Here is a 13,842-nt window from a genome sequence, read left to right as displayed (position 1 = left end):
TGCTTTCTCTTTTTGATACTCTTCTACCACAGAAGGTTGTTCATATGTAAAGGATTAGAAACACACCCTCATATTAAAAAGACAATTATGTCTATAAAAGTTTAAAAAAGGGGAAAGAAACTATCTTGCTTTGCAACTACATTAAAATGTGGAATAAGATCAGAAGAAATATTTTGTTTCTCTTTGTACCATTTTTCTCATTTAATTCCTTCTTCCTTTTCCAACTTTCTAGCGTCATTTTCCCTTTTGCTGGAGAACAGAAAGGGAATCACAGAATGGTTGGGGTTGGAACTGACCTCTGGTAATCACCTATTCCAACCCCCCTGCCAAAACACCTAGGCCAGCCACACAGGAACTTGTTCAGGCAGGTTTTGAAAGTCTCCAGAGAAGAAGACTCCACAACCTCTCTGGACAGCCCGTTCCAGTGCTCCCTTACCCTCACAACAATGAAACTTTTCCTCATGTTTCTGTGTTCCAGATTTGCATTTATCACTCCTCATCCTATCACTGGGCATCAGTGAAAAAAAGTCCACACCCATCTTTTTGACACCCTCCTTTAAGGTATTTGTAAACCCTCTCAGCTTTCTGTCCTCCAGGCTAAGCAGCTCTGTGTTTCTTAAGAGAGATGTTCTATTCCCTTAATCACTCAGGGAAGGAAATAATTCTGAAAAAATTACATCATAAAATTCAGCTTTTTACATCTGAGTCTGTTGGCTATCACTTTCAAATTTGCCAAACATGGGACACAGAGGAATTTCTTTTCTGGCATGTCACAAATCTAATGACCACTGTTCACGGAGGTGGTAAGCAGGGAAAAAAAAAAAAGTCTTGCATGCCTCTAATCATAACACAGTTCTGAACAAGTCACACCCAAGATCCTAAGGAGTTATTCTCTAATCACCTCATTCCTTTACTGTGCAAGAGAAAAACAATCTGAAGTCAGTGCAAGTCCATAAATTTCTATTGGCTCAACAATATCCAAAATATAAACATGGAAAATTTGATTTAAACAGACAGAAAGTAAACAATTGCTTCAGTATTTCTATTCTGTGCTCCCAGAGAAGAGGGAAGAATTAAGACTACTCTGTTTTCTCCTCTTTCTCATTCAATAGCATTTACACACAGTTTCTGAGAAAGGAGACAGTGTGGGTGGAGGAAACAGTATAAAATTGTTACTACCTTTGGCTATGTCAGAGCTCCCAAGCACGGTGCTTGGAAGTGAGAAGAGAGGTGGGATATATTCTGGACAAGCATGGAAAGTAAGAGAAACTGAGAAAATTCCAGCTAGATTTTGCCTTCCATTTCCAGTTTTTCAGCCTCTTTGCTCCTCATCCCATTCTTATCTCCCTCTCAAATGTTTCTGCTCTATAGCAACCAGATACCAAAGCTAACATTCTTGAGTGAATAAGTGTACATGTGAAAAGAGGGGTAACTATGCCAAACTGTGAGTAGAATGGATTTGTTGGTATTGATGATGGGCTGTTGAGTGCAGGCCAGCAAGGGACCATTTGTGTGTGAACTGAGCTGCACAGATGAGGCTGGATTCCAAATCTAAATATAATAGAGGTGTGGCAATGTAAAAATTCAGGAATTGCAGGGTGAGGAAGATGGGTGAGGGTGCAGTAGAGTTGATTGTTCTGTATGCTATTCCCATGATGTCCTTTTGGGCAGAAGGCAGTGAAATTTTCCGTGCAGCCACTGTCCCATGCTGGGAAGTTCAGGCTTAAGTATTTTCCCAAGATGGCACATGTCTGAGTATGCTTGAGGGACCAGAAAGAATTTAGTAATTAAAAAAAAAAAATTCTGTTAAACTTCACAAAGCATTTTTAAGTCTTCTGACAAATATTTGGAAGAACACTGTGTTTAAAGTAGTAGGACATGATTATAAAGTTGGCATCTTATAAGTAATAATTTAATCTGCCAGTCTTCATTACAGTCAGCAGGTGAGCTAGTTGGTGACTCACAAACCTCTGCAGACAGAGGTATCCTTTACACCTTCTCAGAGTCCTTTGTGAAACTGGACCTGAATGTTAGCAGCCAACCTGAAGTAGCAAAACCATTGAGTATTGGCTGACAACATATCAAACATTACAAAAGATCCTAGAAAATCCTTGATCTTTGCTGTTAAAAAAGCATTCTGTGTTAAAATTTATCCCAGCACCTATGTTCTCCCCTTCCCTGAGTTCTGCTGGAATTGCTGTTTACATGCTCTGTTCAGTAGACTGTGAAACATATGTCAGATCCTCTGCTTGAGCAATTGGTTGTAGCTCTGTTAATCTGGTGGAACTGCTGGGAATTTGGCCCTTGTCACTTAATTCTATAAATGCAGCTTCTGCCATTAATAACATGCAGCTTAACAGCCACTTGTTAACTATGATTTCAAATGCTTAAAAGCTGTATGCTCAGTGCTCCACAGTTCAAAACACTGAAGGGTGCACAAAAAGCTTATAATCAAAGGCTGTATGAATCATGCACGTGTGCCTTGGAGGAGCTGAAATGGCCTTTATGCTATGAAATACAAAAGAAGACAAGAAGTGGCTGTGGAGAGGAAGGAACTGGGAAAGAACAGTGTACAAATGGCCTCACTTAACACACTTAACTTTTGTTTCTTAGGTTAGAAAGTTGGTTTCTCCAGACTGCCTGAGTGGTGAGGAAAGGAAAGTCTCCCTGACATTGCTTCTTGGCAGCAGACACTGCCTTAGTTGTAATTTCAGTCATTTTGTTTCAGTACTCGGTTGCTGTAAATTCTTGGAATTGAAGAGCTCCGTGGATGATGCTTGCATTCCTTTTACTGTAAATAATAGTTCTCCTTGCAAGTTAAGCAACTACAACACATCTACCACGTTACCTGTGTTTGCTGAGGACCTATGTCCATGTTTCTCAGGAGGCTGTTTAGGAAGGCTGTGACACTCTCCCATGGATAAATGCTGTTGGACCCATCAAGGACTATGACAATATCCAACTGGGTTTTACACACTGCAACACAAATTGCCACGTAAGAATTGATACTAACAAGGATCAAATACATCTGACAGCTCCAGTTACTTTTCTGACTAGTAGCAAATGCATACCCTTCTACAGCAGAGCTGAACTTCCATGTTTGATGCTAACTATTGTTTATCTGCATTTGAATCGTATTTTACATGGTTTGTCTTATGTTTATTAGCAAGGCACCCTCTTGTAAGTAAAAATTTTAGAATGACTTCAGAAGATCACATAACTGGAGCATTTACCAGTGACTCCTACCTTCTTCAATGCAAATCTGTTCCTCTCCAATTTTTCAAAAGGAATATACATTACTAAGTTGGGTTTGTGCTAGGTCTTAATATGAGCTCATTATTTTAAAAGAGTCTTTTGGCCATAAGTAAAAAACATAAGCAACTATTCTTAGCAATTGTGTTTGGATGTTACATAGCACTTTAAAGATTGTTTATACTGAGATAAATTCCAAAAGTAGTAAGAATTTAGGTTACATACGGACAATGAAAACATTTACTAAACTTGGTAATGCTGGTAGCTAAGTTAAGCAGTTCATATTTTTTGGTATGCCTAAGTGTATACATTAATCTTGTTTGGCATTTTGTATTTTTGGGCACAGGAGAATTCCTGTGGCTTTCATACCTTGCACAGACGGAGCGATTGCCTCAATGGTTTCAAAAGTGGAACTAACATTAGAGCAAACTCCTGTTGTATAATGCAAGCGTCCACATTTATAAGCATAAAGCGGCCCACATGCCTTTAAAAGATGAAAAAGGGTGAAAAGTTTCTGTTATGGTACTAACAGACTAACAGAAGGAAAAAAACAGACTTCTTTAAAAGTTGGCAAAAAGTCCTTTCTTACCAGAAAACCTCCTTTTGGGTTAGTCACTAAGGTTGTTCCAAGAGTCATGTTTTCTTTTACTTCCACAACGTTAGGAACTGAAGTAGCAGCTATAAATAGATTAAAATGTTAAGTATTTGGGAACATAAAAACAAAATGTTGAAGTATATATCTTGTAGCATGGAGCTTCCAGCTTCTAAAATAAAATCCAGATTGACAGTGGTTTCATCAAACATTTTTGCACCCTTCCTCCTCCTCCTTCAATTGCAACAATCAAGAAAAATTTCTCTGACTGGCTTTTATCCCAGAAAATTTGTCTGGGTTGCTGTCTCAAATAGTTTTCTTGAACTGCAAAAAGTAAAAATAACATCACAATGAAAGCAAGAGATTACTGTTCACACAGTTTTCTTAATTAAAAAACAAACATTACTTTCCCCCCCTGTCTTGCTATAAATGACTTAACAGCTTTTATATTTGTTACAGTTATGCTACATTACCACATGTGAGTTTTTAATAGGAGAGAGAGATAAAAAAATATGATGGATATATTTAGTGAAATGCATATTAACTGGAAGTCTCTTCCTGTAAACACTATGTATCTCTTGACTTGAGCAAGAAAATTATTTACCTGTATCATATTGAGGTGCATCATCCTGGTTCTGACTAGTTATGTTCTCATCCAAAGCTTACTGATAGCATTATGAAGGCTCTTGCTGGCTTTATAGAGGTTTGGAAGATGTAATCCATGAATCTATCTCCATGGCCTTTCTGTATCCATGGCCAGGACTACCAACCACAATGACTTAACACCAGTCATAATAAAGCTTTGCTAACAGAGACAGATTCTCATTCTATAATTATGAACAATTTTTACATAGGACAATGAGAATTTTAAAAATAGAAAGAACTTTCCTTTACATTCAGCTCTGGAGTCCTAAGAAAATTTTCTCTGTAGAAACATTTAGAATGCATATTTAAAAGTTAAAAATCTCCTAAGATCTGACTTCTGTTACTCCTCCGCATGACACAGCTTTGTTTTCTTTCATACCTGGTAAGTTCAGTTTTATGCAGGGTGACTGGTTGTCCCTTCCTATAGGGCATTTGTATACATCTCCTGTTCTTTTCTCAGGCTGGCCAACTAATGGTGAACCAATAAGTACCCTGCAAATGAAATAAGTTACCTGAAATTTCTTAATTCTTAAAAGGAATGAAAGTTGGCAAATAGAACTTACAGACAGAGAAAGCTGCAGCAAGTGCTGTATAGGATGGAGAACAAGAAAAGTATCTACTATGGCAGTTCAGATGCAAGCAAAGGCAGCCATTCTGTGTCTTTTTAATAGGAACACAGAAAGGAAATATGTCTATGTAACAAATTACAAAACAGAATAACATTTAAAATAATTCCAGTGGAAAATCAAAGCAACAATGGTGGGTGGATGACATATATTACAAGTAATGCAGAAGGAATTACCTGGTTTATTTGATATTTCCCTGATCTTTAAAAAATTGTAGAAGAAAATGTATTTTTAATGCCAAAGGAAGGGCTCACAAGCACCCACAAGAATTTCGTCTTAAGTAACCTAAGTCAGCAGAGTAAAATATGTCATGAACCAGAATCACAGAATGGTAGGGGTTGGAATGGACCTCTGTAGATCACCTAGTGCAATCTCCCTGCTAAAGCAGATTCAGCTAGACCAGGTTGCAAAAGAACACGTCCAGGTGGATTTTAAAAGTATCCACAGCAGACTCAACAATCTCTCTGGGCAACCTGTTCCATGCTCTGTGACCCTCTAAAGAAATTTTTCCTCATGTTCAGAAGGAAATTCCTGTGTTCCAGTTTGTGTTCCTTGGCCCTTGTTCTGTCACTGGGCACCACTTAAACAAGTCTGTCTTCATCCTCTTTAGATCTGGTCTTTAGATATTTATAAGCATTGAGATAAGATTCCCTCTCGGTCTTCTCCAAGCTAAATGACTCCCAGGTTCTTCAGCCTTTCCTTGTGAAAAGAGATGATCCAGTCCCCTCCCCTGGACTCTCTCCAATAGTTTCCTTCCTTCTTGAACTGGGGACCCCAGAACTGCACACAATACTCCAGACATGGCCTTACTAAGGCAGGATAGAGGAGGAGGAGGAGATAGAGGAGAACGTCCCTTGACCTGCTGGCCACACTCTTACTGCACTCCAGAACACTCTTGGCCACAATGGCACATTGCTGGCTCATGGTTGACTTGTCACCAGCACTCCCAGGTCCTTCTCTCCAAAACTACTTTCTAGAAGGTCAATCCCCAACCCCTGTACTGGTGCATGATATTATTCCTTCCTAGGTGCAGTACCCTACACTTGCCCTTCTTGAACTTCATTAGGTTCCACTCCACTCAGCTCTCCAGCCTGTCCAAATCTCACTGAATGGCAGCACAGCCTTCTGTTGTGTCAGCAAATCCTCCCAGTTTGGTATCATCAGCAGACCTGCTGAGTACACACTCTCTTCCCTCATCTGGGTTGCTGATAAAGACATTGAACAAGACTGGACACAGTACAGACCCCTGGGGAACACCACGAGCCACAGGCCTACAATTAGATTCTGCACCATTGATCACAATCCTCTCTGCTCCATCATTCATCCAGTTCTCAATCCATCTCATTATCTACTTATCTAACCCATACTTCCTAAGCTGACCTATGAGCATGTTATGGGAGACAACGTCAAAAGCCTTGCTGAAGCAACATCCACTGCTTTCCTCTCATCTACCCAGTCACACCATCAGAAGAGACTATTAGACTGATCAAGGAAATTAATCCTCTCATTAATAAAAAATAATATTATTAAAAAGGTTATTAAATAAATTTCAAAATTTTAAAATGTTAAGGACATCTATCTCACGCCTTTTTTTTCCCCAAAATTTGATATCATCAGAAATCACTATTCTCATCTAGTACTTTTAATTACCACAAATTCACATCCACTCCTAAATCAAATTTTCAGCAGGAATCACTGTTTAGAGAAGGACACTGATTTTGTTCTCAGATCTTCACTGTATCACAGTATATCAGAGGCTGGAAGGGACCTCAAGAGATCATCAGGTCCAACCCTCCCGCCAGAGCAGGATCACTTAGGGTAGTCAGTACAGGAATGCATCCAGGTGGGTTTGGAAAGTTTCCAGAGAAGGAGACTCCACAACCCCCGCCGGGGAGCCTGTTCCAGTGCTCCATCACCCTCACCGTGAAGAAATTTCTCCACATGTTGATGTGACAACTTCTATGTTGAAGTTTGAACACATTGTTCCTTGTCTTATCTCTGTGAACCACCAGAAAAGAGCCTGGCCCCCTCCACTTGACACCCACCCCTCAGATATTTATACACATTGATCAGATCCCCTCTCAGTCTTCTCTTCTCCAGACTAAACAGCCCCAGGGATCTCAGTCTCTCTTCATAGGGGAGATGCTCAAGTCCCCTCACTATAAAGAAGTTCCTCCTCATGTTGAGGTGAAATCCTCTATGTTCAAGTCCCTTTTCTTGTCACTGTGAACCACTGAAAAGAGCCTGGCTCCCTGCACTTGACACTTCATTTGCTATGCTAAACAGCACAGCATTACCCAGCAGATAACTACTGGCTCCACTAAATGTGTAAGAAATAATTTGGATTAAATTAGAAATCACAGTACACAAAGGAAAGAGGAAATCTTGCTGTTAGGAGTAATAAATGGTTCAGTAAGATTAGGTGATTTTGAAAAGATCCTGAGGAAATTGTTTCAAACTTTAATTACAAATTAGTGGGTCCAGGCAGAAGATATTTAAATAGAATAATGTAATAGATAAAATGAAGCTTACAGATATAAAAAAAAAAAGTATATAAAGGAGAATTTAAATGCCTTTACACAATCCAGCTTCTATAAAAAAAAACATAGTTGAACAACTGTATTAAGATTTTTTAATTAACACTTTAATTAATTCTAAAGCAAAATAAAATGTTCCAAGTATATTCTAAACCTGACTGCTCTTTCAAGCTGTATGCTATATTGCATACATTTTGCACACCAAAACTTAAAAATAAGCATCACAGCCTATTATGCGCCTTTAACTTCTGTTTAACTGCAGAGCTGAGTGTGCTTGATATTCCATGGGAAGTAATCAGTGCTCTGTGCTGTTTGTTTCTCAGAAAGAAGGAGCCCCATAGACGGAGAAAAGTAGTCTGAAAGGCTGTTTTGTCTCTATGCACCGGTATTGTTATAGGGGACCCAAGTTTTATTGAGAAACAGTCAGATCCACAGAACATCTGTTACTGAAAAGCTCTCTCTGTGATATCTAGGTAGCTTTACAGCAGTTGACAAAGCATCACAAGGCTGCTTTGATACCTATTTTTCAACTGTCAGCCTACAGGTTTCCTGCTCTCAGTACTGCTATGCTGAAAGTAACTTGAAAGCTTGACAATTTAACATCAGCTCTGGAGTTTACGTCAGAAGTATTCAAACCTAGCATGCTAAATTCCTGTCTTCCATCGAGTACTGGAAGAGTTGCTGTTTCCACCTCATTATTTTTTGCTCTTGAAAAGTTTCACATACTTACCACAATGTACCTTACTTTGCAAAATCCCTACTCCTAGAATAGACAAAATTTCCTGAATCACAGAAACATTCAGGTTGGAAAAGACCATCCAGATCACCAAGTCTAACCAATAACCCTACTTGGCAAAGTTCACCCCTAAGCCATATTCCCAAGCACCACGTCTAAATGACCTTTAAACACATCCAGGGTAGGTAACCCAACCACCTCCCTGGGCAGCCTATTTCAATGCCTGACCAATCTTTCTGTGAAACGTTTTTTATGTCCAGTTCAGACCTACCCAGTTGTAGCTTTAGGCCATTCCCTCTTGTTCTGTCACTAATTACCTGGGAGAAGAGACCAGCACCAGCCTCTCCAGTGTCCTTTCAGGTAGTTGTAGACAGCAATGAGGTCTCCCCTCAGCCTCCTATTTTCCAAACTAAACAGCCCCAGTTCCTTCAGTTGCTCTTCTCAAGATTTATTCTCCAGGCCCTTCCCCAGCTTCGTTGCCCTCCTCTGCACTCACTCCAGCACCTCCACATCTCTCTTGTATTGAGGTGAACACAATACTCAAGGTGTGGCCTCACCAGAGCTGAGCACAAGGGCACAATCACCTCCCTACTCCTGCTGGACACAGCATTTTTGATACAAGCCAGGATGCCATTTGCTTTCATGGCCACCTGGGCACTCTGCTTGCTCATATTCAGTTGCCCATCGATTAGAACCCCCAGGTCCCTTTCTGCCAGACAGCTTCTCAGCCACACTTCCCCAAGCCTGTAGCGTTGCTTGGGGTTGTTGTGACCCAAGTACAGGACTTGGCATTTGGCCTTGTTGAAGCTCCTCCCATTAAAGTTGGCTCACTGATCCAATCTATCCAAGTTCCTCTGTAGAGCTTCCCTATGCTGATGCAGATCAACACTCCCACCTAACTTGGTGTCACCTGCAAACTTACTGATGACACACTCTGTGTCTTCATCAAGGTCATCAATAATTATGTCAGACAGAAGTGGTCCCAACACTGAGCCCTGAGGAACACCACTTGTGACCAGCTGCCAGCTGGATTTAACTCCATTGACCACCACTCTTTGGTCCCATTTGCCTGGCCAGTGCTTTATCCATCAGAGTGTGTGCTCAGCCAAGCCACGAGCAGCCAGTTTGTCCATGAGAATTTTGTTGAGAACAGTGTCAAAGGCTTTTCAAAAGTCTAGGTAGATAATATCCACAGCCTTTCTCTCATCCAACAGTCGGGTCATCCTGTCATAGAAGGAGATCAGCTTGGTCGGGCAGGACCTGCCTTTCATAAATCCATGTTGGCTGGGCCTGATCCCCTGGTTGTTCCCTATATGTTGTGTAATAGCTGTTTGAGATGATCTGCTCCATGACCTTCCCTGGTACTGCGGTCAGACTGACAGGTCTATAGTTTCCCAGATGCTCCTTTCTTCCTTTCTTGTAGGTGGGTGTTACATTTCCTACCCTCCAGTCCATTAGGACCTCCCCAGTCAGCCAGGACTTCAGGTAAATAATGGAAAGTGGCTTGGGGAGTACATTTGCCAACTCCTTCAGCACCCTTGGACAGCCCATCCAGCCCCATAGACTTGTGTGTGTCTAAGCAGCATAGCAGATCACTGACCGCTGCCTCATTTATTGTGATGACCTCATTCTGATTCCCCTCCCTGACTCCTAGCTCAGGAGGCTGGGTGTCCAGGGAACTGCTGGATCCAGTGCTAAAGACTGAGGCAAAGTAGGCATTGAGCACCTCAGCCTTCTCCTCATCCTTAGTCACTATGTTTCCCTGTGCATCCAATGAAGGATGGATATTTTCCCTGTTCCTCCTTTTGTTGTTAATGAATTTATAGAAAGGTCTAAGTTAGCTCAAAAAAGGTCATTATTATTCTCCCATGACCCTCTTGCAGATGTATATTTAAAATATCCAACAACTTTTGCAATCAAGAGCTAGCAACTTCAAAAGCAGGCTCTGCAGTTTCATTTCCATGAACATTTCTTATGGATAATGCTTGAAGTAAGGAGACTCACCAAGTTGTTTTTCATTAGTTGTTTTTCTTTAAGTGTTTATCTTTCTGTTAGAATTTCTATTAGAAATAGAAAAGTAGCGTAAGAGGTAAGTGTTAGCACAAGAGATAGGTTTGTAGACATAAATAAAAGTATTTTAATTAACATAGGTAGTGGTACAACCCTGAGCTCAGATAAAGTTGCAGGTGCTGGACATGAAGGGACCAAGATAAAGATTCACACACTAAGAAACTAGCAAGAGAGATCAATAAGAGACTGTAGTATTGTTGGAAGGTCAGAAAGTGACAGCAAAGACCAAGAAGTAAAAGGACTTTATCTACTTAAATTATTCCATGCATATGTAAACCATTTCCCAGAAATGTAATGAACACGTATCACTCAATGTATATAAAGTATATGGAGTCCACTCTTGGTGATGCGAACTGGGAGGGGTGAGCCCCTTTGCATCCAGCATCATTAATAAAGCAATACCTTGGCCTAATTGCTATTGGCTATTAGGTTTTGATCTCCCTTCATCCTGCTGATCACTGCATGGCAGTGGTAGACAGACTCTTGGAGTCAGACAGCACTTGTATTTGCAGGAGAGATTGCTCAGATGCTGCAGAACAGTCTAACTTGGCTGTCATGCAGACACTTGTCTGTCATCCCAGGCTGCCCACAGGAGTCCCTGGGTTTGCCAACAAGGTGAAATTACTGGCAAAATTCTGGGAAAACCAGAGCAATCTGCCAAGGGTGACGGAGATCTCAGAATTCCCAAACCTTTTGCCATCCAATTGTTATTTCAGTCCTCCAGCCCAGTGCTTAACCTGTGAAGTTTGGGGTTTTTTTTGTTTGTTTGTTTGTTTGTAAGGGAAAAGTATAAGCAAGTGTTAAGCAAAAACCCAAGAAGCAGTGACACTAAGGAAGCATGGCAAAATTCAACTTCCATTTCAGGAGAAAAACAAGAATGAAAGGACAGGTTACAAAGAAGGTTCCAAGTTCCAAATGCAAATAACATTATCAATTGCAAGACACGATTAGCCCTCCAAAATAGAAAGATGGTGTAATGTATTAATACATATTTTGACAGAGAAATCTTTCCACTAGTTAAAACAATCTATACAGACAACCTCTAATAGAAAACATTAGAAATAAATGTATAATATAGGTTAGGTAAAAGAGGAACAATTTCACTGCCAGTGCATTAACGTGAAGAAAAGATAATTATTTTATTTGGTAAATGGAAATGGCTTAGTTATAATAGAAAGCTTTCTCAGCTCTAATAAATGACAGATTTTACCCACTCTGTGAACTCATTTATGTCTTTGAGGAAACAAATGTAGATAAAAATTAGGATATTTCAGTTTCCCAATCTTTACAGGTTTCCTTAGGAAACCTCATTAGTTTAAGAAATATGACAGAATCTCGCCTTATGTATCAGCCACAAATACAAATAATAGTATAGCACCTGAGTCATTGCACAATTGATAACCTGGAGTTTACACTTAAGAAAAGAGGAACAGCTTACCATTTCCCTTCTTCATTTTCATACTGTTGGACTGTGTACCCAAACATGTCCTCCAGAGGCCCACTGAATGTCATTGCATTTTTAACATCAACATTGGAAGTGCCAACGAGGTGAAAGACAGCTTAAAAGAAAAATTAAAATAATAAGTATAGGAATGCACACAAACCCCAAGAGTTTCAAGAAATCAGTTTTCCATTATGATTTACCTGGAGGTATAAGACAAGATTTGAAATTGGCATTTTGGGCATACTTATTCAGATGGCAAGAAATTTAAAATGTACTTCTTGTCACATACACAGCAACTGGACTTCTGTATCCAAAACCTGATTTGGGTAGTCCATTACCCATTTGTAAATCACAATTCAAATAACACTAAGTAAACTATGAATACTTTTAATAGCAAATAAAATAATTTTTAGTTATTTTTTTTACTCCTTTTAGCCTATGCATAACTAATGTAAAACTTTTACAGAAAATATTCCTTCCCTCATTCAAAGTAGTAATTCTCAAGTTTAAAAAAAGAATGAGAATTAACTAATTTTTTACTGTTTTCAAAAGACATGAACTGGAAAAGAACAAGAAAAAGCTTTCAGATCTATTTGATTTCAGGCAATATTAGAAGAAAAAAATTAATATAGTTTTCTCTAAACTCTGTTCTGGAGTACCTGTAAACCTTTCCTATTTAGAAATGAACAGAATAAATTTTTAATGCAATCAGATGATGTTATCTCAAAAATACTTGTATATGTGACTATTCATAGAAATCCAACATTTACCCACTTAGGGAAATTTGCTCTGCAATGGTGGTGTTGGACTACGATGAGATGAGTCATGAGAGAAAATGCTTCTTCAGACTTATTTCCTATACCCTAAAGCTCAGAGATCATGAGTCAGCAGGGAAAATACAGTGAAAATCTGACTGTATAGCAGGTTTCTGATAAATGAGGTACATAGGGTGAAAGCTCCAGCTTGAAGTGATAAACAAAACCTAAGTTTCATTGAGAAGCCCAAATTATTAATTATAAAAAAATAAGGTTATTTATTTTCTCTTTATTTCTTCTTAGTGATCTCTTCAATCTTTGTCATATTGAAGTCAGTTTCAAAAGCAACCACTGACTCCACTGCTGCAGAACTATGCATTTAATACACAAGAGCCAAAGAATTAGCAGAATTTATAGAACACCAAGACCGTTTAAAGACACAATTATACACAAATTTAATTTCATTTCAAAGAAGCATTTCATGATAATTTGCTGACATTTAACAGTTAAATAAAAATATCCAAAACCATACTTGCTGCACGTCAAAGCATCTAAATAATGTTCAGTTACTAAAATACATCTGTGTTTTTCACCATTGAGAAGAGGATATTCTCATAGAAAGTTTATTACTATAATAAGCTCCCAAGTGGTCAATGCTAATCTGTCTCTCTCAGCATCTCATTTCCTGCTTAATGCAGTAAAATTATCACAAAAGACTATTTATCACTTAGTAGTCATTTTCGGTTTCTCTGTACAGCCAAAAAAAAAAAAAAAAAAGTAAAAGTTTCATTTGTGTTATTTTAGTTTTCCTTCCTCCAGTCAGAGTCAGGAAATATAAAAAAGTGAACAGACTGAAACAGAGCATATTTTTATTCTTCATAAAAGATAAATCATTAATTGCAAGTGATAAAAAAAGTAATGGCTGACAATCTGATGGGAAATTATTTGTTGAAAAGGATTCCATGCATCTTTCATCTTCCTTAAACATTTATTTTTAAAAAACTATGCTATGCCTGTTCATGTGCAATAGATGTTTTCTTCCCCTATTCTTGGTCATCAAAGTATAATTAAAAATCAACAAAATCACTTTAAAAAAATTCAGTCAAGTTATCAGCAGTTCAAATCTTCTATTAAATTTCAGAGTAAAAATAATTGCTATTATTATTTCTGACCCTGTGCATGGGA

The 13,842-nt window shown here is 38.9% G+C and overlaps 1 protein-coding gene across 1 annotated transcript in view; it reads right to left on the bottom strand.

The window, feature by feature from the left end:
* The window catches only part of ITGA1 (integrin subunit alpha 1), an 80,679-nt gene that overhangs the window by 41,026 nt on the left and 25,811 nt on the right, over positions 1 to 13,842 (bottom strand). The window contains exons 2-6 of the mRNA XM_054397907.1: positions 11,897 to 12,017; positions 4,869 to 4,981; positions 3,842 to 3,930; positions 3,622 to 3,736; positions 2,849 to 2,976 (exon numbers count right to left, since the gene is read on the bottom strand). Of these exons, the coding sequence (XP_054253882.1) occupies positions 2,849 to 2,976; positions 3,622 to 3,736; positions 3,842 to 3,930; positions 4,869 to 4,981; positions 11,897 to 12,017 (566 nt within the window). The remainder of the gene's footprint in view (positions 1 to 2,848; positions 2,977 to 3,621; positions 3,737 to 3,841; positions 3,931 to 4,868; positions 4,982 to 11,896; positions 12,018 to 13,842) is intronic.

The sequence above is a fragment of the Indicator indicator genome, chromosome Z, assembly GCF_027791375.1.
Source record: "Indicator indicator isolate 239-I01 chromosome Z, UM_Iind_1.1, whole genome shotgun sequence".
Classification (NCBI taxonomy): Eukaryota; Metazoa; Chordata; class Aves; order Piciformes; family Indicatoridae; genus Indicator; species Indicator indicator.
Note: the sequence above shows the minus strand (reverse complement) of the source record. Positions and strands in the feature narration are given on the sequence as shown.